Source organism: Chrysemys picta, chromosome 21, assembly GCF_011386835.1.
Source record: "Chrysemys picta bellii isolate R12L10 chromosome 21, ASM1138683v2, whole genome shotgun sequence".
Taxonomy (NCBI): Eukaryota; Metazoa; Chordata; order Testudines; family Emydidae; genus Chrysemys; species Chrysemys picta.
The window spans coordinates 17,676,720-17,699,620 of NC_088811.1; the positions used below are offsets into that span (position 1 = coordinate 17,676,720).

The 22,901-nt window shown below is 59.9% G+C and overlaps 1 protein-coding gene across 1 annotated transcript in view; it reads left to right on the forward strand.

Annotated features, from left to right (window-relative positions):
• Positions 1-20,671, forward strand: part of EPHA2 (EPH receptor A2) — a 34,340-nt gene extending 13,669 nt beyond the window's left edge. Inside the window, exons 4-17 of the mRNA XM_005281775.4 lie at positions 6,796-6,951; positions 7,755-8,087; positions 8,497-8,621; positions 9,011-9,170; positions 9,629-9,728; positions 10,383-10,438; positions 11,091-11,216; positions 11,444-11,626; positions 12,194-12,255; positions 13,188-13,397; positions 13,821-13,970; positions 14,987-15,180; positions 16,473-16,628; positions 19,261-20,671. Coding sequence (XP_005281832.1) covers positions 6,796-6,951; positions 7,755-8,087; positions 8,497-8,621; positions 9,011-9,170; positions 9,629-9,728; positions 10,383-10,438; positions 11,091-11,216; positions 11,444-11,626; positions 12,194-12,255; positions 13,188-13,397; positions 13,821-13,970; positions 14,987-15,180; positions 16,473-16,628; positions 19,261-19,366 — 2,117 coding nt within the window. The 3' untranslated portion in view covers positions 19,367-20,671. The remainder of the gene's footprint in view (positions 1-6,795; positions 6,952-7,754; positions 8,088-8,496; positions 8,622-9,010; positions 9,171-9,628; positions 9,729-10,382; positions 10,439-11,090; positions 11,217-11,443; positions 11,627-12,193; positions 12,256-13,187; positions 13,398-13,820; positions 13,971-14,986; positions 15,181-16,472; positions 16,629-19,260) is intronic.
• The last annotated feature ends 2,230 nt before the right edge of the window (positions 20,672-22,901 follow it).

Here is a 22,901-nt window from a genome sequence, read left to right on the forward strand (position 1 = left end):
TGACCCCCCTCCACACACACACACATACCTGCTGTTGACCCTCGACAGCTCGGGGGAGTCTGGGGTCCCCCAGGTCAAGGAGCAGGGAAGGGTTTGATTTATGGGGATGCAGGCAGTGGGGTGGGGGTGAGGGAGGGGGCTGAACACCCAGGCCATATCCTGCCAGGTGCTGGGGCTGTTCTTCCCAGCCCAGTGCTTCCCCCAGAGACACCCCAGTGCAGTGCTGGCTTGATGGCCCTGGGGGTCTATTTGCTGCCCCCCCTCCCCTCCCCAGACAAGCCCAGCACGGGCAGCAGCCTGGCATGCCACTGCACCCAGAGGGATCCCCTTAGGGGAGACCCCACGGCCCGTTCAGTCCTCAGCCGCCCAGCTGCTGTCAGCTCCTTGCCTTGGGCCTGAGAAATATCTTCCGCCAGGTGGGAGAGAGGAGAGGAGCATGGAGCCCTGCGGGGGCCTGAGCCGCATCTGGGCTCTGGATTGGCCCTGTCCCTCAATCAGGGCCTCGCCGGCCCCACAGGAGGGGGGTTACGGTGCCATGGGTGAGCCCTGCCCTCGCGGGGAGCTCTCGCGCGTCAGCGGCTGGCGCGGTGGGATCCCCCGGCCGGGTGTTGTGCGCGTGGGGCAGCCTGCAGGAGCGCTTGTGGTTATGCCACGACTGAGAGCTGCTTTGATCCAGCCGTTTCCCCTCCCCTTGGGCTGCCGGTGCCCTCGCTCCAGCACCTGCGGCTCAGCCCCCCGTCTGGTGGGGCTCATGGGCCGTGCAGGGCCTACGCCCTCTCCGCCTGCCGTGGCCGCCCGGCTCCCTCCAGCCCAGCTGGGTGAGGGTGGTGCTGAGCCCCCACATGGCCCAAGAGCCCCCTGGCCAGGCAGAGGGGGCCGGGATGGGGGGGAAGGGAGCTGCCCCCTCCCACCCCAAATTGCTGAGCCCGGGGGGCTGCTAAAGGCCCTCCCGTCTTTGTATGGCCTCGGCCAGCTCTGCAGCCGGCAGGAGCCTCCTGACCTCAAACCGCAGGTTCCTGGGGCTCCATGTCCTCCCCAGCTTCCCTTGTGCGGAGCGGGAGCTTGACAGGTCAATGCATCAGCCTCCCCCCGACGGCTGTACTGGCATCTGCCTTGGGTCACAAGTGACTCGAGTTTGTTGGTCTCAGCCCTACTCTTGAAGGGGAAGGTGTGCTCGGGGACCTTCAGGGACGGGCCCAGGGCTGTTGAACCAGGGGTGGGGCGGTGTCCTTACAGTGCCTGAGCAGCAATACATTAGGAAGTGCCTTCCCCCAGCTTCTGGTTCGGGGACTGCAAGGGGCATCAGCTCCCATCCCAGATGCACTGTCTCCTGGCCGGGTTCCCCGGCTGCTGGGAGCAGGTGGGCTGGGATCAAGGCCTTGGGGTACTGGGGCTGGCATCTCTCTGGAGATGCAGCTCTTTCAGCTGTGTGCCCCCGAGTTGGGAACAGAGAGTTTGTACACAGGAGAATCCTGGGGCTACAATAGCAGTGTGGGGGGGAGCTCAGTGTGATTGAGGGGGGCTGGCAGAGCTGTGGATGGGGAGCTCAGGGCTGGGATAGCTGGGGGCTGCAGGTTGGGACTGAGGGGCGCTGGAAAAGCTGCCCCCATGGGGCCCAGATGTGGAATGGCAGAGCTGTGTGGGGAAGCTTGTCCCACCCCTGCCTGGGCCATGCCTGGCTTAGTCCAGGGTTGTCACAAACCCAGTCCAACCATGTCACAGGCTGGTCAGCTGCCCCTGAGTTGTGGGGACCTTGCCCTGGAGCAGGGCACGGCAGGTCAGACCCTGCGCTGGCCACCTGGCAGGGCCTGGGACGTAGACCCCTGAAGTTAAAGGGAGCTTTGTGCCAACTCAGACCCCGCCCGGTGCTGAGCCAGCCATGGCTGCTGTCAGTGGGAGTGGAGGGCGCTGGGCACCAGTATTACCCTGGGATCCTAGCGATGGCCTTGGGCACCCCCACAGCCAGCCTTGGACCTGCGAGTCCAGGGGGGAAAGCAGCCGGGTAAGAGGTGATGGGAAAGCAGTAAGCTGGGGTGCACCCCCCCCTCAAGTTTGCCTGGGGGGTGCTGTGAGCAGAGGGGCCTTCACAGAACATGCCATGACGGGGGGCACATCTGCGGCCAGCCCCCATTCCTTGCAGAGCTCAGCCTTCCCGGGGGCGGAGAGGAAGGGAATGAAACAAACGGGGAGATAAAGGGTTGGGGGAGGGGCCCCCTCCATTTTGTTGGGGTCAGGAATGTGAGGGGAGATAATCCAGGGGATTGCCTAAAGCGGCCGCTCAGTGCCGGATCTCCGGCCCTCGCCCACGTGCGCTCCGGGGAGAGCCAGATAAGGAGCCTTCCAGCACCGCAGGCGCTCTGTCCCCCCCTTCCCAAGCCAACAACCAAAGGGAAAGGGTTGTTCATACAGACGCCTCTCCCTCTCCCCGGCCCGTAGAGGGCTCTCTGGCCCCTCCCTGGCTGCGGAGGTCACCCCAGAACTGCAGACCTGGTACCCCCTTCCCTCCAGGCCAGGCTTGACGTGGTGTAGGCCCAGCGGGTCGCCATGGTGACAGCATGCTTGCTGCCCTCCTGTCCCCTCTGCCTCCAGCTGGTACATGAGGGGAGCGAGCGGCAGCTCCCGGGTGGGCTCCCTGCAGTGGGATGGGGCGGGCCAGGGGAGCTGTCCTCAGCCAAGACCGAAACCGCCCCATGCTGACATCGGGCGGGGCTCTGCTCCTTTCCACTCCTCCTCATTCTTTCTTCATCAGCTGCGCAAAGGGATATGCATAGTGCCCCCTTTCTGTTCCCCGGCCTGCTGAGAGAAGCTTTAGGGCAGGGCCCTGCCGTGCTCTCCCTGGCATTCATCCTGCCCCCCACGCCCCGAGTCTGCGTGCCCCAGTGCCCTGGTAGCCAGGTGCCAGCTGCACAGCGAGGCCCAGCGGAGAGTGCCCGGGCGCCAAAGCACATGTGCAGAGTGTAGTTGCACTAGCATTCCCCAGAGCATGTCCCGTGCCAGGCCGGTGCCACCCGCTCGAGCCCCCGACCCTTTGGCATTGACAGATGTCTCCCCTCATCTCCTGGGCAGCACGGTGCCTGCTTCCCCCTCCCCCACGTTCTTGTTTGTCAGCCACACTCCATCCGTCTTCCTCTCATGCCTTGCTTGTGTTTTCCCCTTCCTCCCGCCAGCCCATCCACCACCCCCCATCGTCCTGGGAAAACAAGACTTGCTAAGGGTTTGCACCCCCTCCCCAGTGCAGACACTAGCTCTCTATGCTGGCTGAATGGAGGCATTGTGTCTGCAGAAGTGTGTGTGTGTGTGTGGTGAGGCGGGGGGGGACAGGGACCCCGCCTGCTGATGGTGTCCCTCATTAAGTCAGACGGCCCTTTGGGACTGGGACCCGTGCGGGCTGACGCCTCCCTTTGTCCCAGGCAGGCCCCGCTCTTCCCGCTGTCTCTGGCGGTGAGTCAGACGTGCTTAATTGACAGGCCCTGCAGTGGGTGTCCTTGGCCTTTTGGGGGTCCCCTGCTGCCTGGGGCAGAGGGAGTCCTGACCGTGAGGCCCAGGTGTGGCTCACAGAAATCCAGCACCCAGAGCGCGGCTGCCCCTTCGTTTGAGCCCAGTGGCGCAGCCTGCAGACACTCCAGGCCCCAGCATGCAGTACAGGATGGCTGCCCACTGGTGCAGTCCGCCGGTATCACGGTGGAGCACTGCACGATAGAAGCTGGCATCCCCCTGGGCTGCCCCTTTGTTTGGCGGTGGGTGGAGCATTGCATGCTGGGACCTGTAATCTCTATGGGCCACACACACCCCTGTAGGAACGATGGCAGCTGGGTTCACTAGTGCTTTGCCTGGGAGCCCAGGAGGCTTTCAGATGGGCAGAGCCTGGGTGACCAGGAAGTAACAGTTCCACACAAATCCCACCCACCCCCCTAACCAACTCACAGCAGTTGCCTGGGGCTCTGGGTCCTGAGGAAGGACACAATGTTATGGGGGCTACCCCAAAGGTTGGGTAGGACGGGCCCCAGCTGCTGTGGGACCACGAACCCTCAAGGAGCCTCAGTTCCTGGATGCCCTCCATGGAAGCTGGACTTAAAATGGGGCGTCGTTTCTGGCATTGCGTGGCGAGTGTGAGGACGGTCTGTGTGCTTTGCACCCATCACTGTCTGTCTGATTCTGCCCCCAGGCCCGTAGGGGCTGAGTGCCTGCGGCGTGCCCTGGGGGCAGGGAGGGAGGGACCGGCCAGTCGGTGCCACTGGCAGGGCCGCACATCCCGGCAGTGGCTCCCAACCTGACTGACTTCCTCGCCCTCCGGGCAGGCCAGCAAGCACCTTGCTCCCCTGGCCACTTGCCACGTGCCTGTGAGCTGCCCCTGTGATCTCTCCCTGGTCGGATGGAGGCGCTTCCTGCCAAAGATGCGGGGCGGGGATGGAGAATGGAATTTGCCCTTTGTGCAGAGCGATTCTCTGACCTCTGGGAGCAGGGCTGGAGCCTGCTGGCCTCTGTGAAAGGGAGCCCAGCGAGCAGGAAATAAAGGAGTTTATCTCTAGGAATAAACACAGATATTCTTAGCCTCTCCTCCTGCTGCCAGAGTCCTCACCCCCCCTCCATGAAAGCTTCACCCCCTCCTTCCGTCCAGGGAACACAAGGAGGAGTCCGTACCCTGGCCAACTCAGGGGTCTGAGCGAGTCAGACCCTGCATTCTGCATCTATCTATCTATCTATCTATCTATCTATCTATCTATCTATCTATCTATCTATCTATCTATCTATCTATCTATCTATCTATCTATCTATCTATCAGTGTTTAATAGTTGGAAGTTAATTCCTATAAGTCTAATTGCTCCAGAGAGGGCTAGGGTCCCTCCTGCCCCCTCCCACTCCTCCCCTGTTCGGGGGAAGGAAGCCAGCCTCTGGGCACCAGTGAAATCCTGACAGGTTTACTGCCCTATTGTTTCAAGGTGCAGCCAAAGCCACCAAGCAGGGCAAGTGGAGACCACACATGAAATCGGGGCAGCCTCGCTTTGGGAGAAGTGTTGTTTTTTTTCTTTAACAGCCCAGGAAAAGAGGCAATAAGGAGGGGAAACTTTCCTAACATTAGGGCTGGAGGGGTACTTAGCTGCTGTGGGGGAAGGGGCTTGTGAACATCTACAACACCCCTTCCCCATAACCCTCCACCACTGTGGGCACAGCACCGCTGGGCAGGCCCGCAGGCCCCTTGTTTGCTTAGCTGCCTGCAGATGGGCGCTGGGGCCAGGGCCGTCTGACCATTTGGTCGAGATCTTTGTGTTTTTATTAAAGAAACACAACAATCGAGAGGGGGAATCAGTGCCCAGCGTCACTGCCCCGGGCAGAGCGGAGGAAAGGGCCTTCCTGAAAAGCCACGCCGCTGTGTGGCTTCTGAAACCGCTTCCTCTTCGGAACAGTGGAGGAAGCAACCCCCACAGCCTAGGGTGGGATGAGGAGGCGGAAATTGGGTTCCTGTGGAAAACCCAGATCAGATGGGGAATGAGTCAGGCTCCCCCCCACCCCTGCTACTCTCTTTGTTTAAAGATACCAAAGAAAAAAAACTAATTGAATCTGCAAACAATCCCGGAGGGGGGGGGGGCTTAGCCCTTTGTTGTCGGATGGGGCCCCATCACCTTGAGATAAGGCCTTGTCTACACAGTTCTTGTGACACTTTAACTGTATCCGTTTGAAACTGGTCTAGTTACAGCGGTACCACCCCCTTGTGTGCGTGGCCATAATGGTAGAAAGATGCCGTAGCCTGGTTTAGCTGTAGGGAAGGGGGGAAAGGCACACCAGTACAAGACACCTCTGTGCTGGTACAACTGTGTTCACACGGGGGGTTGTACTGGTATAACCATATTGGTAAAAAGTCGCCCCTCTAACTGGCAGGGTTAAAGCAGGATAAAATCAGTGTGTGGACGAGGACTGTGTTACCTCCCAAAACCGAGTGAAAATTAATTTGAGGCTCCGTATCTGCCCCGATTCCCCCTGGCCAATTTCTGTGATTTGTCAGCCACATTCTCCTGCATTTAGATAAAGTTTTCTCATCCCTGTGGGAGGAAGGACTCTGAAGGGGAGTTCAGACAGACTGAGCCATAGGCTTGTTCGCTGTAGCGTGATGATGATTGGTTGGCATTACGGTCAAGACCCCAAGCAGACAGTGGGGGCCCATCATGCTAGATTCTGTGCAAATGTGAAGATACTGCCCCTCCCCGAAGAGCTGACGGCCTAAGCGCTGTCCTCTCGCTGCATGTTTCTGGGATCCATTCCTACGCTGGGGGCTGCAGAGGGAGCGAGCTAAGCTCCTCGGGAGAGCGGGATGCTCACGTCAGTCAGCGGCTGCTCATTCAGGTGGGCGCCCTGAGCAGTCCCCCGTCCCGGGCTTGGCTGCAGGACTGGAGGAGAGAAGTTTGAAGTGCCAGGTTGGGGGAGGAAGGTGCTGGTCTTGGATTGGAAACGTCTGTCGGCCTGTCCCTTTAATAATACCGGAGGGGAGGCTGGGCAGGCACAGAGGGGGGATCTCCCCCGTCTGCCTTGTGGGAGCCGGAGCCGGGACTGAGGGGAGCAGGAGTTGAGGCTGCAGAGCTGCAGACCCACTGGTCACCATCTCCTCTCGCAGTCCCTCCTGTGTTTCCTCCATCACTTTGCATCTCCTGCTTTCTCCTGGGTCACAGGGGGTCAGGCCAGGCTCTGGGGAGGCTCCGCGGGAGTAGGATGCGTTGGCAGCTGCACGTTCAGGGCCGTGAATGGGTGTTACCCCCATGAGTGCCCCTATTGCCTAACCTGTGCCCTGCTCTCCCCTCGCAGCCTGCCCTGCTGGGTCCTTCAAGCCGGACATCTCCGGTGACGCCTGCTCCAAGTGTCCCCCCCACACGCTCTCCTCCCCTGAAGGCTCCACCTCGTGCCCATGTGAGGAAGGCTATTTCCGGGCGGCAGAGGATCCAGTGTCTTTTCCCTGCACCCGTAAGTATGAGACCCTGCTGTGGTGACAAACCTCCGCTGTTCTCACCCACGTTCCCACCCCAGCTGCCCCCAGGACAGGTCAGAGCCTGCTCCATTTTCCTGACCTGTAATAGTAACTCTCTGCTCATCTAGAATAGTACTGACCCCTGAGGATCTCAGAGCGCTTTGTGAGCATTAGTGCTTTCAGCGTGGGTAAGGGCTCCCCGGTGTTTTATAAGTGGGGAAACTGAGGCACAGAGCGGTCGAGTGACTTGCCCATTGTCACACAGTGAGCGAATGGCAGAGTTGGGACTAGAACCCAGGAGTCCTGCCTCCCAGTCCCCAGCTCTAAGAGCCAGACCGCCCGCCCCTCAACTCTCTCACGTGGCCCACATAATGCTCCTCCCACTCATCCTCGTGAGGCTGTGAATCGGCAAGCTGGGGATGAGACAGCCCAGTCTCAACCCCGGGTCACACCAGCCCAGTGAGCGCCACCCCTGAGAGCTGGGATGAACTCAGTCTCATCGCCCACCGGGGAACACCCCAAATGACAGGAAGTCCCGCCCCGTCCCGCGCTTTTGAGGGCGGCACTTCCTGTAGTGACGTCATTCAAACAGCGAATATATTGGCGGGGGCAGCCACGGGGGATGGATCTGGCTGGGGATGGGGCATGTCGGCTGGGTCTCCCTCCTCCAGTTCCAGAAGCTCCAAGCTCGTCACTCCAGCGCCTCTCTGCTCTGGGATCCATGTGCTCTCTTTACCCTGCCCCCAAAAGGAAATGCCCTTGGCACCATGACCCATGACCTTTCCCCTCCCCCATCCAGGTCCCCCTTCTGCCCCCCACAACGTCATGGCTGTCGGCTTGGGCGCCAAGGTGCAGCTGCGCTGGTCCCCGCCCCGCGACACGGGGGGCCGTAAGGACATCACCTACAGCATCACGTGTGAGCAGTGCTGGCCGGAGTCGGGGGAGTGTCGGCCCTGTGACAGCAGCATCCGCTACTCGGACCAGCCCCAGGGGCTGACCAGGACGTCTCTGACCGTCAGCGACCTGGAGCCGCATGTTAATTACACCTTCACCGTGGAGGCCAGGAACGGGGTGTCCGCCTACGGCCCCAGCCGCAGCTATGGCACTGCGAGCATCAGCGTCAACCAGACAGGTAAGGGGTGGTCGGTATATATAACCGGTGGGCTTGTATCAACATGCCTGTTACATTCGGTTTGTGGGGGGCGGGGGGTGATTTATATACAGAGGAGGGGTTAATATACTGGTTAATATGGGAAAGCCGTGAATGTCAGGTATGGGGTTTGATGGGGCTCGGCAGGCATCAGAGACGGGGTTAGATGGGGTGTGGTAAAGCAGCTGAAGTCACCTGTGCAGCAGAGGAGACCATCCACTGGTGAGTACGGCAAAGCAGACGCACTGGTGTGTAGTTAGATGTTTGGACCGGCCATGCTGGTGTATGGGCAGCTCTGTCTGGGCCCGGCATCCTTGCACCCGATGATTAGGGTGATGGCTTCACGCCTCCTAGCACCCACCTGACCGTCGCCTTCTTCTCCATTGGCTAGAGCCTCCCCGGGTGACATCGGTGAATTTGGACAGCCAGACTGAAACCAGCCTGAGCATCTCCTGGACCGTCCAGCCCCGGCAGCAGAGCCGCGTCTGGAAGTACGAGGTCACCTACAGCAAGAAGGTAGCGCTGGCCATTCACTTTCCGAGCTAGTCACGCCGTCTGGGCTTGGAGGGAAGGGAGGGAAGGGAGAGGGGACCACAGCTTCCTAGTGGTTCTGCCCATGGAGCCAGTTGGAAGGGGAGGGCCTGGCTCGGATGCACAAGCCACAGCATGAATCAAGCTGTTGGAGTGGCCTCCAGGAATACTCAGAGGGACATCAGGTCACTGCGGGGGCCTGGTAGTGAAGCCAGATTGTCCTCACTGGCTTGGCCTCAGCCACTGATCCTTGAGCCAGGCTGATGCTGTCACTGGCTTGCCCTCTCCCGTCCCCGGCTGGGCTCTGGGGCGCTGCCTGGTCCCACGAGGCTGCTGATCTTTGTGGTGGGGGTTGTGTGTTTTGCTTTCTGAAGATGGATGAGAACAGCTACTCGGTCCTGCGCTCCGAAGGGAACTCGGTGACCCTCTCCAAGCTCACACCGGGCACCAAGTACTTGGTGCGGGTCCAGGCCCTGACACAAGAAGGCCAGGGGGCCTACAGCATGGAATATGAGTTTGAGACGCGTGCTGAGGGTGAGTATGTGAGGGAGGGGCAGTTCCCGCTGTTACTACCACCATTTCCCAGCTGGGGAAACTGAGGCACGGGGCGGCGACATGACTTGCCCCTGGCCACGTAGCGAGTCAATAGCAGAGACTAAGGGAATAGAACTCAAGTATCCTGTCTCTGAGTCCCCAGCTCTGATCACTTGCCACCCGCGGCTTCCAACTCTGCCTCTCCTTGCACCCCACCTTCGAAACTTACCAACCCTCAGTGCAGGGCAGAGATCAGAATGAAGGGAGCCGAGAGCGACAGAGGGAGCGAGCACTCTCTCTGCCTGGACATTGCTAAATCTCAGGTGCCAGGGGACTCCCCACTACCGCCCACCACCCTTGGAGAGGCCTGGGCAGAGCCCGGCCAGTAAGAAGCCGTGCTGGGAATGTGTGGTTAGTTTCCCCGTGGCTTCCTTCACCGTCTTTCCTTCCTCCTGCAGGCTCCCAGAGCATGAACACGGCAGCCGCGGTCGGCGGCTCTATCACTGGGATCATTTTGATACTGGTCGTGGTAGCTGTCGCCCTCTACCTTCACCGAAGGTATTTGGATTCCCCCCCCCCCTTTGTCATTAGGCGTCCATAGCCCAGGAGCAGCTGCCTGTCCCTTCCCCATTGGACCTCCCTTCCCCCACAGCCAATGCGCCCACTTGCCTGGAGGTGTGGAGGGGGCAGTATTGCAGGCAGCTAACCTGTGCCTTGCTGCCAGCCCAGGCGTCTGTTACCATGTGATTCCTGCTGCTGACCTGGCATTGGCTGCTGAGATGTACATGGGCCGGCTTGGGTCCAGCTTAGGCTGTGTAAGAGGAACCGAAATGTTTGCTTGAGGAACCGACCTCTTGCAACCCAGACACCATGGCAGGAGAGCCCGGATGTGAAACTGACCAGAGACAGAAATGAAACAGACTAGTCAGTTTCCACTAGGCCCTCAGGCCCTTACTCGCTGGTTACCCAGACTGGGCGTCACTGGGGGCTTTGCCAAAGGAAGGACTGAGTGCAGGACCCACAGGGATCTGTTCCCCCATATTAAGAGGCAGGGCAGGGGGCTGGATCGATCTGGGGTCTCTTCAGGACAGCAAAGAAGGATGTGGGGGAGATGAGCTTGTCTGGCATGTTCTCTCATCGGGGGGCTGCTGGCCATGTGATTCGGGATGCAGTGGGGAGCGTCTCCAGGCCTAACCCTCCTTGTTGTTGTAGGAGAAGGCGCTCACGGGCCCGTCAGTCGTCTGAGGACGTTTACTTCTCCAAGTCTGGTGAGTGAGAGACTCCAGTGGGAGCTGGGTCGGACAGGCGCCAGGGAGTGTGGCAGGGAGCATGTGCCCCTTAGAGACAAGTGTGGCAGATCCCAGCTCTGTGCTCAGCTGGGCCGGGAGCATGAAGACAGGGCCCCTGTACCCCTGGAGGCAGGGACAGCGCTTCCCCCGCAAGGTGGTGGGCAGACCCAGCACAGTCCGTGTGTCTTTCCTCACCTGACCATGCAGGGGCTGGGGAGAATGTGACCCTACAAGCCCCGGCCCCCTGTGAGCGGCCTGCTGGCCCCACAGCCCGCTGCTGAAGAGCGTGGGTCCCCGGTGGTGGTTGTGCAGGGTGTAGCTCGGCTGCGGGGCCCTTGGAGCCCTGGGGCTACAGCCAAGCCCAGTGAGTGAACAGGAACCCGGAGTGTGACCCATAAATGTCTGTGCGGGCTCAAGGGAGACCCCGCCCCCCGCTGCCAGCCTGACGTCGGCGGAGTCCCTGCCTGCAGCAGGGGGAGGAAACGGGTGTTGGGCTGAGCACACCGGGGCGGCTGGGCTACAAACTGCCATGAGTGGAACTGTACTTTCAGTAGCATGAGATCTCACTGGGGTCTGGAGTCCCAACCTCATGCCTGCTTCCATGTGTCCCCTCCCTCCCTCCGCCCCACAGAACAGCTGAAGCCCCTGAAGACCTACGTGGACCCCCACACCTACGAAGACCCCAACCAGGCGGTGCTGAAATTTACAACTGAGATTCACCCCTCGTGCATCACCCGGCAGAAGGTGATCGGTGCAGGTAGGTCGCTCCCTCTTCCTGCTGCCAGTGGCTGGTGCAGGTGGGGCCCGCCTTCCTCAAGCAGGCTGTGATTGGGGTAGGAGGGACACGGCCTCCTGGTGCAGCCAGTAGTTGAAGGGGTTTTCCCTCCAGAGAAGAGGCAGACGGGCCTTTGGATCGCACAGCGGTGGACATGCCCAGGTCTCCAGTACCCTCAGGTCACCCTCTTCCTCCTTTCCTCCTGCCAGGCGAGTTCGGGGAAGTTTACAAGGGGACACTGAAACACGGGAAGAAGGACATCCCGGTGGCAATCAAGACCCTGAAGGTTGGCTACACGGAGAAGCAGCGCATCGACTTCCTGAGCGAGGCCAGTATCATGGGCCAATTCTGCCACCACAACATCATCCGGCTGGAGGGCGTCGTCTCCAAGTGTAAGCATCCCCCCCCCCATGCCATACGCCCCCCCATGTTCCCTTCTCACCTGACAACCAGTTGTTTTTCCTGCCAAGAGCGCTGTTTCAGCTGCAAAAATGGCAAGGTTTGTGCTGGGGGCGACTCAGGGAAAGTCACTGTTCAAAAAATCCCCTCGCCCCTCACTGCAGGACTTTGACCAGGATCATTCCTACCGAAAGGTACCCGAATCCTGGGGTTACACCAGAACAACTGCCGGAAGCAGAATGTGGCGGCTGGCTTGGCAGGGCTTGGCTATAGACACACTGGAGTAGACCCCTCCCGCAAGCATGACCCTTTCCCAGTCATGTTCCCTGCCAGGTGCCCATCAGCGCAGATGACGTCCATGCTGGGCGGAATCTTGATCACCTTATCTGGGCTTGTTCTCCTGGGAGGCTGTTCCAGCCACCTCTCCGCCCCATGACCAGCACCCAGCTCCCCTTCCTGCTTTGCGTGCACAAACATCCGTGGGCTGTCGCCAGGCGGTGCTGGGGCCTGGGGGAGGGAGCTCTCCCAGGATGTCTCGTGATTTACCCTTCTCTTTTCAGACAAACCGTTCATGATCATCACTGAGTACATGGAGAACGGAGCCCTGGACAAGTTCCTGCGGGTAGGTGCTGTGGTTCCTCGCTCATGAACAGAACGAGGAGAAGCACAATTCAGTCCTAGCCAGGCCCACCCATTTTTAAAGGGACGTTGTCGAGAACTGCAGGCCACGCCCTCGGATTTAGGTTTTGTCCAATACCAAGGAAGGGAATCACCAAGATTTAACATTCAGGGTGAACGTTATTTGCTTTTTCAGTTCAGCTGAAATAGTCGTAAGCGGGTGGGAGGATGAGAGTCTACGGAACTCTCCCCTACAGCCTTTGCATCCCTGGCATCTCCGCCCTGGGCTAGTGCATCCCAGATGGGAAGTGAAACCGACGAAACGGGCCATGTCTGGATCTGAGCAAAATGCAAAGTAAACGAGCTGCATCCGTGATGCAAAGTCCGTTGGGTTGTCAGAATGCCCCTGATCCGAACCATGTGAGCTGGAATACGAGGAAGGGAATTGGCTCTTTAAACGTCTCATTTTTTTACCACGACTTTAATAAGAAAAAGAGCCGGACTGTCTAACCCAGTGTTCTTCAATATTTTTTGCTCAGCAACCCACAAACCACCATATCCCACAATCCTTTGCAGGTGCAGCGAGGGGACAGTCAAGACCATAGATTTACATGCAGTGTCCTGTAGGGGAGTCAAACCAGTAACTCCTGGGGTTCTACATGGGTGTTAAAGATCTCCCAGCCCTTTCTTTGAGTTTGGATTTGTGCCATGATTCACCCCCTCTGCCTCCACTGTTGTGCTGTGCACTGATGGGCAGCCACCCTCCACCCCAGAGGTGGCTGCATTTTGGCTGCATGGCATCGCTATAGCTTGTGGCCTGCTCTGGGTTCAAGGAGCCATGTAACCTGTGAGATGGTGATAGGAGCACAGTGCATGCGGGGTAGGCGGTCGGCTTAACCCCTTACCATCCTGAGCACCTCTCTTCTCGTCACGCAGGAGAAGGACGGTGAGTTCTGCATGATCCAGCTCGTGGGCATGCTGCGGGGCATCGCCGCGGGCATGAAGTACCTGGCCAACATGAACTACGTGCACCGGGACCTGGCTGCCCGCAACATCCTCGTCAACAGCCAGCTGGTCTGCAAGGTGTCCGACTTCGGCCTGTCCCGCGTCCTGGAAGACGATCCCGAGGCCACATACACCACCAGCGTAAGTGCTCCGTCCGCCACAGTGGGCGGACACACCCCTGGGCTGGGGGCAGCTGAGCTCTTTCCGGCAGGGAGGGGCTGCAGCCGTGCCCTGTGCCTGCCCCCCGTTGTTGGCGTAGGACCTACACTAAGTGGGCATGGTGGTTGGGGCTGATGGGATGTCAGAGAAATTCTCCCCCACACACACACCCAGCAAGGAGCGTGGCCATGCTGAGAGCCCGCCCTGCTTCTCGAGCCTGAGCCCGGCTTGGTCTGGGCCCTGCCGGTGCCGCCCCCTGCGTAGCCCCCTCTGGGTCCAGCGAGCTCCGGCATGGCCAATCGTGGGCGCAGGAGGAAGCCCTGGGGTCGCAGCCTCCCTCGGCATCAGCCAGGGATGGGGCAGGCAGGCAGCAGTGTCAATCCCTGGGCTGTGTGATTCTTGCAGGGCGGCAAGATCCCCATCCGCTGGACAGCCCCGGAAGCCATCTCCTACCGGAAGTTCACCTCGGCCAGTGACGTGTGGAGCTACGGCATCGTCATGTGGGAGGTGATGTCCTACGGCGAGCGGCCCTACTGGGAGCTCTCCAACCACGAGGTGAGCGCAGCCGGCAGAGCCCGGCCTGCCTGTGTCTGAACGGCCCTGATGGGGACGGACTGCCGGGCTCCCCCGGGAATGGGCGCTGCATGTCCCTAGAGTGGGGATCCGGCCCCACGCGCCGGCTATTCGCTGTGCCCGCTGCCCCGGCACTGACAACGCAACAGGCGCGTCTCAAAGGGGTCTGGGGGAAGGATAAAACAGGGTCTGTCTGTTCATGTCTCTCCACCATCCATCACCCTTCTGGAAGGGCTTGGACATCTGAGAGGCCTAGGACGGGCTAGGCATCAGACTCCAGCCTGGCTTGGTTGTGAAACGCTGCTCCGTCTGATGGCCCTTTGTGGCCCATGTGAAATGCACTGGGGGGAACACGTGTCCACAGGACAAAGCCTACCGCCGTGGCCGGCAATCTCAGCTGCGGGGCCAAGGAGCGAATTGGCCGTGAAGACCGAGCTCCTCTTTAGGGCCGGGGGGGAACAGGTCGCGGGGCAGCGCGGGGGAAGCCCGCACTGCTGTGAGCCTGGCAGTGCCACAGTGCTGCCTCCTTGGGCATCTGGAGTGGGTGTGGTTAACAAGGCAAGGGGCTGTCCTGAGCCCCCACGATGGGCAGCACTTACAGAGCAGAGCCCCCAGGCTGTACCATTGCAGCCAGCCTGGTGTGCGCTCCGGGCACAGCCTGGGTTGCTCGGCGGGCGATGAACGAGGCACTCTGAGCCCCCGTGGGGCTCTCAGGGATGGTCTGACCCGCGTGTCCGTTCTCAGAGCAGGAGACAAGGAGACGCTCCCTGTCCAGCCAGGGATTTATGGGAGAGCTCCCCGCCCGCCTGCCCCACACGGCGTGGGTGGGGTCCGGGCAGCTCTCCGCAGCACCAGGCACGCGCCGAGCTGGGAGGCCACCCCCTTGACTGCAAGGAAGGGCCCAGAGCGAGCGGCGTTTGCCTTGCCAGCGCGTGGGAGGCGGGTGCCTCTGATCCGCAGGCCACGTCCCTCACCCTCCGGTCGCCTTCCCTCGGCAGGTCATGAAAGCCATCAACGAAGGCTTCCGGCTGCCCGCTCCCATGGACTGCCCCTCCGCCATCTACCAGCTGATGATGCAGTGCTGGCAACAGGAGCGGAGCCGCCGGCCCAAGTTCAACGACATCGTCAGCATCCTCGACAAGCTCATCCGGGCCCCCGAGTCGCTCAAGACCTTGGCAGACTTCGACCCCCGGTAGGCAGCTGGTCACCAGCCTTCTCCGCCTGCCCCTGGTCCGGAGCCCACCCGCCGGGCCCCGGCCCCGGCTCAGCCAGGGATTCCTCTGGGTGGAGGGGGGGTTCGCAAACCAGGACAGCAGGAGGCAGTTGGTCCAAGCCACTTCTGCTTCCTGATGACAAGACACTGAGTCGTGTACATCTGGTACCATCGAAGACGGGCTGACCAGGGAGCGCTGGCTATCGGGGAGGGTGTTTCTGCAGGGCCGTGGCCTGCAGAGGGTGGGCACCACAACAGGAGCTGGGAAAGCAAGAGCGGGCTGGGTGCAGCGCGCCGGCGTCCCCGAGTGCTTTGTGGCACCAGTAGGAGGCTGCTGCAGGGAGGTGAAGCCCTGGGCTCCTTGGGGTCTGGGCATCCTCGCTGGGCATTCCAGGTGGTGCTAACGGGAGGGGCTGCCACCTGGCTGGTGCCCAGGGGCAGGGCTCGGACCAAGCGTCGGGGATGCAGGGCCGAACCCAGCCCTCGAGCCAACAGGCCCGCGCCAAGGCTGGACTTGGGGCAGGCCCATGGGGCAGCAGAAGTGGTCGCGGGGAGCACAGACTGGCAGGGGCTGGAACCCTCCCACTGTAGCATGCAAGCAGGCAGCCAGGGCTCCCCCATGGCATCTCTCCCCCATCGCTCCCGCAGGGATCCCCTCGAAGCTGAGCCCCTGGGAAAGCTGTGAAGCGGCTGGGCCCAGCGAGCCCCCACCAGACTAACAATGAACAATCATGAAAAAGCATTTTGCACTGACCCAGCCCTTTACAGACACGATGCAATTAACCCTCCCAGCCGCCGGGGATTTGTTACCCCCACCTTCCTCTGACAGATGGGGAAACTGAGGCACGTCTCAAGCTCTTTATCCAAGGTCACCCAGCGAGCTGGTGGTGGTGCTGGGTTAGAACGCCGGGGATCCTGGCTCCCGGCCCTGTGCTCAGTCCAGTAGAGCGTGCCATCCGCTCATCAGCCCTGGGATTTGACGCCTTTGATATGAAAGGGAGGTGTGGCGGGGGGGGGGGGGGGGGGGGTGGAAGCATGCCCCTACCTTGGGGATGGGAGGTGTGACTCTCCCTGCAGAGGGGGTGCCGGGGGAAGGGATGTGCTTTACCCGTGTGGCTCGTGGAGGAAGGAGAAGTGACCTGTCAGGTACCTGCCCTCATGTCTTGGTCTAACTGCCCAGGGTGTTGGGCAGAGGAATCCATCCCCGCCCAGCTGCTGCCCTGCCCAGGGGAGACAGGACACTAACGTCTGGGGGCTTTGTGTCATCGCAGGGTGTCCATCCGCCTGCCCAGCACCAGCGGCTCGGAGGGCCTTCCCTTCAGGACCGTCTCCGAGTGGCTGGACTCCATCAAGATGAACCAGTACACGGAGAACTTCCTGTCGGGCGGCTACAACGCCATCGAGAAAGTGGTGCAGATGAGCAACGAGTGAGTCACACTCCTCCCTCCGCTGCCTTTGCCGCTCGCTGGCAGGCCCCGCCTCTGAGAGCTTCCAGGGCAGGGCCCGGGGCTGATCCGGGCACCCGCGGGCGGATGCATGCACCAGCTTCCCAAATTGGCTGCTTAGTGTCTTGCCAGGGCAGAGCGGGTCCTGGGCATTCCAGCGCTGGTCAGGTTAGCTGGGCTGCAGCGGGCACCTACCGCGAGCTGGATTGTCTCTGCCTGTGGCACTCGGAAAGGAGTCAGATCACTTCCTGGCTCTCAAAGCCCCGTCAGGCTGATCCTTGCCAGCCAGTGGGACTGGCCTGAGTCCTGGGTGTGGGGAAGAGAGCTCTGACCCGGGGGCAGCACTGGGCCTGGCCCCGGAGTCCCCCTTGGGCTGGTACGTAGGGCCTGATGCCCACTGAGCTGCTCTTCTTATCTCCAGGGCCGAGCTGTCCCTTTTCCCCTGGTGGAACCTCTGGTTCCCTGCCAGCGTCGTTCTCCTGCCCTCGTCAACGACTGGCATTACCTCCCCCCGAGCCCTACCTGCTTTCTGCCCAAGGAGGGCAGGATCCCGTCAGCTGTCCCTGATCAGGCAGCGGGGGCACGTGCTAGGTCCCCGCCCCCGGAGTTTCATCTTTTGCCAGCGCTCCCAGCTCCGGCTGGCCCCAGAAGTGGGAGGCCGGGCCCGGAGAGCTGAGCCCAGAGCTGCTGTGTGGCACTGCATGGTGCTAACCGCTGCCCCCTCCCCGCTCTGCGTCGCCCCCGTCCCGGCTGGGCCAGGCGCGGGTGAGGTGCCAGGGGCCGAGGTGGGGGAATGGAGCCCCCCTTCGGGCTCTCTCTTTCCTTGGAGTTGGTGGTTTGGGCTCAGTTTTGCCCCTCCGCCTTCCCTGCTCCCAACCCCACAGCCTGAGGGCCTGAGTTCCTGGCAGAACCGCGGGAAGCCGCGTCCCTCTCCACGCTGGGACCCCGCTCAGAGTCACCCAGAAGGGAGAAGCGCTGTAATCTCCCCCCTTGTTCCCCTCCAGCCACTCTTGGAAGGAGGGGGGGCCCTCTTTTCCTTTCCTCCCCCCTCCAAATCCTCATCCCCCAGGAAATAACAGCCCAAGCCCTGTAGGATAAATATAGCCTGTGTAAACAGCAGAGCTGGCTGGCTGCTGGACCAGGCTGGGAATGTTTTCTGTACGCCCCAGGGACGGGGATGGGGGGGGCATCCGGGGATAGCTGCAGAACATCACGTTCCCGAAACAAAGCTGGCTCAGCTAGGCCCAAGGGGCTTCTCCTCAGCCACCCGGCCCGGGGAGCCTTTGCCTGCAGCGTGCCTGCTCTAAATGCGGAGAAGGCAGGGTGGCCTAGTGGCCAGGGCACTAGAGTGGCACTCAGAAGACCTGGGCTCTATTACCAGTTCTGCCACCAGCCTGCTGGGCAAGCCCCTCCCCCCCTCCTGCCCCTGGTGCCTTAGTTTCCATGTCTATCCTAAGCTGTTCAGGACAAGGGCTGAGTCTGGCGCTGGATTTCTGTTGGGGCCTCTCGGTGTTCCTGGGCTGCCAGCAAGGCCGGCGGAGTTTGGCTATTTCCAAGGCTGGAAGGCAGACTAGCTGGCCTGTCCCTCTATGTCTGTAGGGAGGCAGCATTGTCTAGTGGCTAGAGCATAGCACTGGGCAGGGTGGGGGTTGGATCCGGTTCCTGGCTCCACCGTGCCTGTGACCATTGGCAAAGCCACGCCCGCCCACCTGGGTTCCCCAATGAGGACAAAGCTCCCTTTGTGAAGGGCCTGGAGACATGCTGCAGAGCCGAACGAGACTAATTACCCTTGTTAATTCCCTGTGGAGGTGTGTGGAGCTGCCTGTTTTCTCCACTGGCCTTGCCCTAGCCCACAAGGTGGCTCAGCGATGTCTCAAGAGGTGCTGCCGATCCGAACACGCACCCTGTAATTAACTGGCTTTACAGGGAAACAAGGGAGAGGCTCATTAACAGACAGGCTGGCCTGCCCTCCCCTTATTGTTCAAGCACTGGGGCTGCCAACAGGAAGCAGTGTCAGGACAGGGCATGAGAAAGATTCTCCAAGCTCCAGCCGGGAACATGGGGCCTCCCCCAGAGCTCACTGGAGCCTGGGAGTCTTTCCCTTGGCTTCACTAGCTTTGGAGCGGGCCATCGACAGTTGTCCTAAGGGAAGGATCAGGCTGGGTCGGGGGGGGAAGGAGAAGACAAGAGAGGGACGGGGAAGAAGAAAGGGCAGGGGGAGATCGTGACGACGCAGGGTGGGTGCCAGTCCTCAGTGGTGGTCCCAAGAGGTGCAGTTGGCTCCTTGGGCCTGAAGCCAGTTCAACACCGTCTGCTGCGTAGTTCAGGGCAGCCTCAAGGCTGCTCTCAGCTCTGCCAGGAGTGTAATGCACCAGGCAGGGATGGCAGGGGCACAGCCGCACTCCAGCCCCGCCCCCTTTCCTTGGCCACGCCCCACACGCTCGGGCTGCTAGGCCAGCTTTCATGGCCGCTTGGTAAATGCGGGCTGAGTCCTTCTCCCCTTGTGGATAGCCGCTCAAACCAGCTCGGACCGAAAGGGCCCGCACCTGGCATTCGCGCATCGTGGTAGCGGCTGGGCCCTGCTGACATTCCCCTTTGCCTTTTTGTTCCCCAGCGACATTAAGAAAATCGGGGTGCGCCTGCCGGGTCACCAGAAACGCATCGCCTATAGCCTGCTGGGGCTGAAGGAGCAGGTGAGCATGGTTGGCATCCCGATCTGAGCAGGAGCCGGCCCCAGCCCAGGCAGCCTCGCCACCCGCGTGGAGAAGGAATCGCTGCAGGAGAGAAAGCGACACTCAGCGGCTGTGCAAACCGGGAAATACTTGAAGTGGAGAATTGAAGTGTGCTTGGCATCGTCCCCAACCAAGAGCCTGTGAGGACACCGACCGACTGGATGGCAGTGCCCAGAGCGGAGTCAGCCAGTCGCTCGTGCCATCTTGTACCAATTATACCTCCGCAGCAGTTAGTTTTATTTATTGCTGATATGATGATGATTAGTATTGGGTGGTCTCTTGCGTGCAACCGCTGCTGTGCGATGGTAGCTGGCTCCAGGGGGAGGCGCTAGACTGCAGCCTGTTCGGAAGGACCGCCCTCCTTGGCTTTGGCCAGGGCACCAGCTGCCATCCTTAGAAAGCGCTCCAGCTGCCTTGCGTGCAGCCTCGTGGCCGGATGTCAGGCAGGTTCTGTGCTTGCAGAGGAGGCCCGTGGCGAACTCTTCCTCCGCCTGCTGCTTGCACAGGGCCGGCCAAAGCAGAGCGGGGCTCCTTCCGCTTGTCTTTCGTTCCCTGCTGTGCTGACCCTCTCCTGACTGGCAGGAGTATGTGGATTTTCCAGAACGGCCTCCATTTCTAAGCAGAGGGTAGGCCGGGACTTTGCTGTGACAAAGCAACATTGATTTTTCCTTTGCTCTTTATAAGAGGATGAAGATTTATAGTAAATAAAGTGATTCAGTTTAAACTGCAAAACAACCAAGTTTCCAGGTGCAGGGAAACCCGCATCTTGACCAGGGTGACCCGAAGCCTGGCTCGATCGATTTCCTTTTGCCGGGCACTGAGATGCCGCTCCAGTGCGTTTGCTTTTTAAGCAACTGGCTGTATCAAAAACCTTCTGCTAAGTAGGTTTTTTTTCTCCTGTCGGTGCCACAGGAGAAGGGCAGATGCCAGTGCCTTAAATTTGACATTCCTCTGGTAGCAAGCGGAGCGGATTTGCAGATGACGGTTGATAGCTGTGCCCAAGGTCATGTAACCATTTTCCTTCTCTCTATTTATTCTTCCACTCCGCTCCCACCCTGTGCGCCTTTGCGTTTCGCTAGACGCCCTTTGCTAGTCTGTCAGTGTTCACTTTTTTTTTAATGTAATTTATTATATTTTTTTATATTTATTGATGGAATCAAAGGCCTTTTGCCTTCTCTCAAAATTGCTGTTAAGATTAAAACCGCCGACAGTCCAATGGAATTGAGTTTGCTCCTGGGTTCCAGGAAAATTTGTTCTGCGATTTTAATAAAATGTGCGGGTTTTTTTAAAATACTTTCCGTTGAACGTAAACTCTTGTGTGGAGCAGGGAACACGCAGGTTCACTTTATCGTTTGCACGACATTTGGAGAATCGACACGGTAATACATAGCTGAGATTGACCCCACAGCCTCTAGATGCAATGCAGAGACCGTCACTGGAAGACAAGCCGCGCTCGAGTGGAGCTAACCTGCGTCCACATTACAGAGCGTCCCGTTAGCAGCTGATGGGTTGTGCTCACTCCGATATGGCCCTATACTCCTGCTCTGGCCGGCCACCTCAAATTAACAGCAGCCTCCGGCTTGAGTGCCAACTCAGGTAACGCTGCTGTGCAGACAAGCTGCCCTGCCCGGAGTGCGTTGGGCATTGGAACCCAAGCTGGAAGCAGTCGCTGGGGGCTGCCCACTCTGGAAGGGAGACGGGAGGCACACACCACAGACTTGGGGCTTGTCGACACCCAAAATCTGTATCCCTTCGATTGAACCTGGCTCGTTAAAGCAGTACAACCCCCCCACTGGTGTGGATGCAGCTAGTCCCCGCTGGGGAGGGGTATAAGCTATCCTGGTATAAAGCACTTTTATACTAGTTTAACTGCATCCACACAAGGCGTTGTACTGGTAGAACTCTGAGTAAAAATCACCCCACCCCCGGCCCACGGGGTTCTACTAGGACAAAATCTCTGCCTTGTCCACACGGGGTGATTCGCTTTATGGGGTGTGATTTCTAAAGCACACGGAGGGGTTGCACATTAATTGGTCCGTGGAGCCCCTGCTGGTGTGCGCTAAAGGTTGCCTGGTGCGCTTTAATGCAGCGCTGTTTCAAACGGCACTACGTTACAGCGCGTCAGCAGGGTCTACACTGCCCAGTTCATGCCCAGCGCGTTGGCGTGCTTTGGAAACCACACCTGCGGAGCGCATTACCCCACCATGTAAACAAGTGCTAGCAGGTGCCAGATTCAGTTGGTGCTGCCAGCTTAGCCAGGGGTCATTGCATGTGTATTGAGGGCTCCGGGGGCTTCACTCAGCCCAGCCGGGTGGTCAGACACCTCCGAGGTGCGACTCCCATTGGCGATTCGCTCTTCGGACCAAACGAGAAAAGGCCAAGACAGTTTGGGTTCTGGACAGAGGCCCGGTGGCACGGAGAATCCATTGCCCACCCTTCTGCACGGCTCGGCTGAGGCCCCCCATGCAGCCGTGTGCCCACAGCAGAGTTGCACCAGTGCCGGATTTTGCGGAGCCATGCACCTTGCGTGTCCGGCGCCGTGCAGAGAGGTGTCTGTGGGTTGCTTGCTGTGTGGGAACGTGTCTGTGCTCGCAAATCAGTGCTACTAGCCGCCCGAGCCAGTTCTTAGGCCGTTAGTCGGGATTTTGCAGAGGCGGGCGAAGGAGATTTATTTGCATGGCCGAGCCCGGCTTAGTCAGCAGCGTCCTCCTGAGATTGCAAAACTGCCTTGGAAGGATTGCGTTAGAGCCTCTGCTTACGAATCGCTCCAGCCCAGCTCTGAAGCTGAATGCTCCGGAAGGAACAAGCCCGGCTTTGCGCATGAGGACCCAGCTGAAGGCCTGTTCCCATAAGGACGGGCTCCCAAACGACAGGAACGAGATAAAACTGGAAGGGCAAAGGGCAGGGCTGGGGTCAGCCCATGGGAAAGAGTTTCCTCCGCACAGAGGCACATGCAGCCTGCCGGAGAGAGACCGTTTCTTCGCAGAGTTCTGGCAGCGATCTGTGGCAAAGGCTGACTAAGATGGCGGTAGTTTAATGGCAAATTAAACAGCACAAAGGGACCAATCAATTAACTTACAAGCTTCCAGGGCCAATAAACAGGAAGCAGTGTTTGCCTCTGGGCTAAGAGAGGGACTGGCACCTTGAGGCTGTGGGGTCCTAGTCCTAATTCAGGCCCCGATCCTCAAAGGGATTGAAGTCCATGGGAGTTAGGCACTTCGTTTGAGGCTCAAGCCCTCTGCCACTGACCGTGGGCGAGTCGGTTAATGGCTCTGCGCGTCTGCCGTCCTTTCAAAGGGGCCACGCTGTGGTTCTGCCCGACGCTGAGGCAGCCGAACTGAGGCAAGCACAGTGGTTGTAGGCGGATGTGCTCTCTCCAAACCAATGTCTGCATGGAAGCGAGCAGGAATGTAACCTCGGCGCGCTTGCCAACAGCTCTCAAGCGAGTGTCCCTGGGCCCAGAGGAGCTGCATATTTCACAAAGTCTCGGCCCTGATTGTTAACCATAAGCGATTCAATTAGG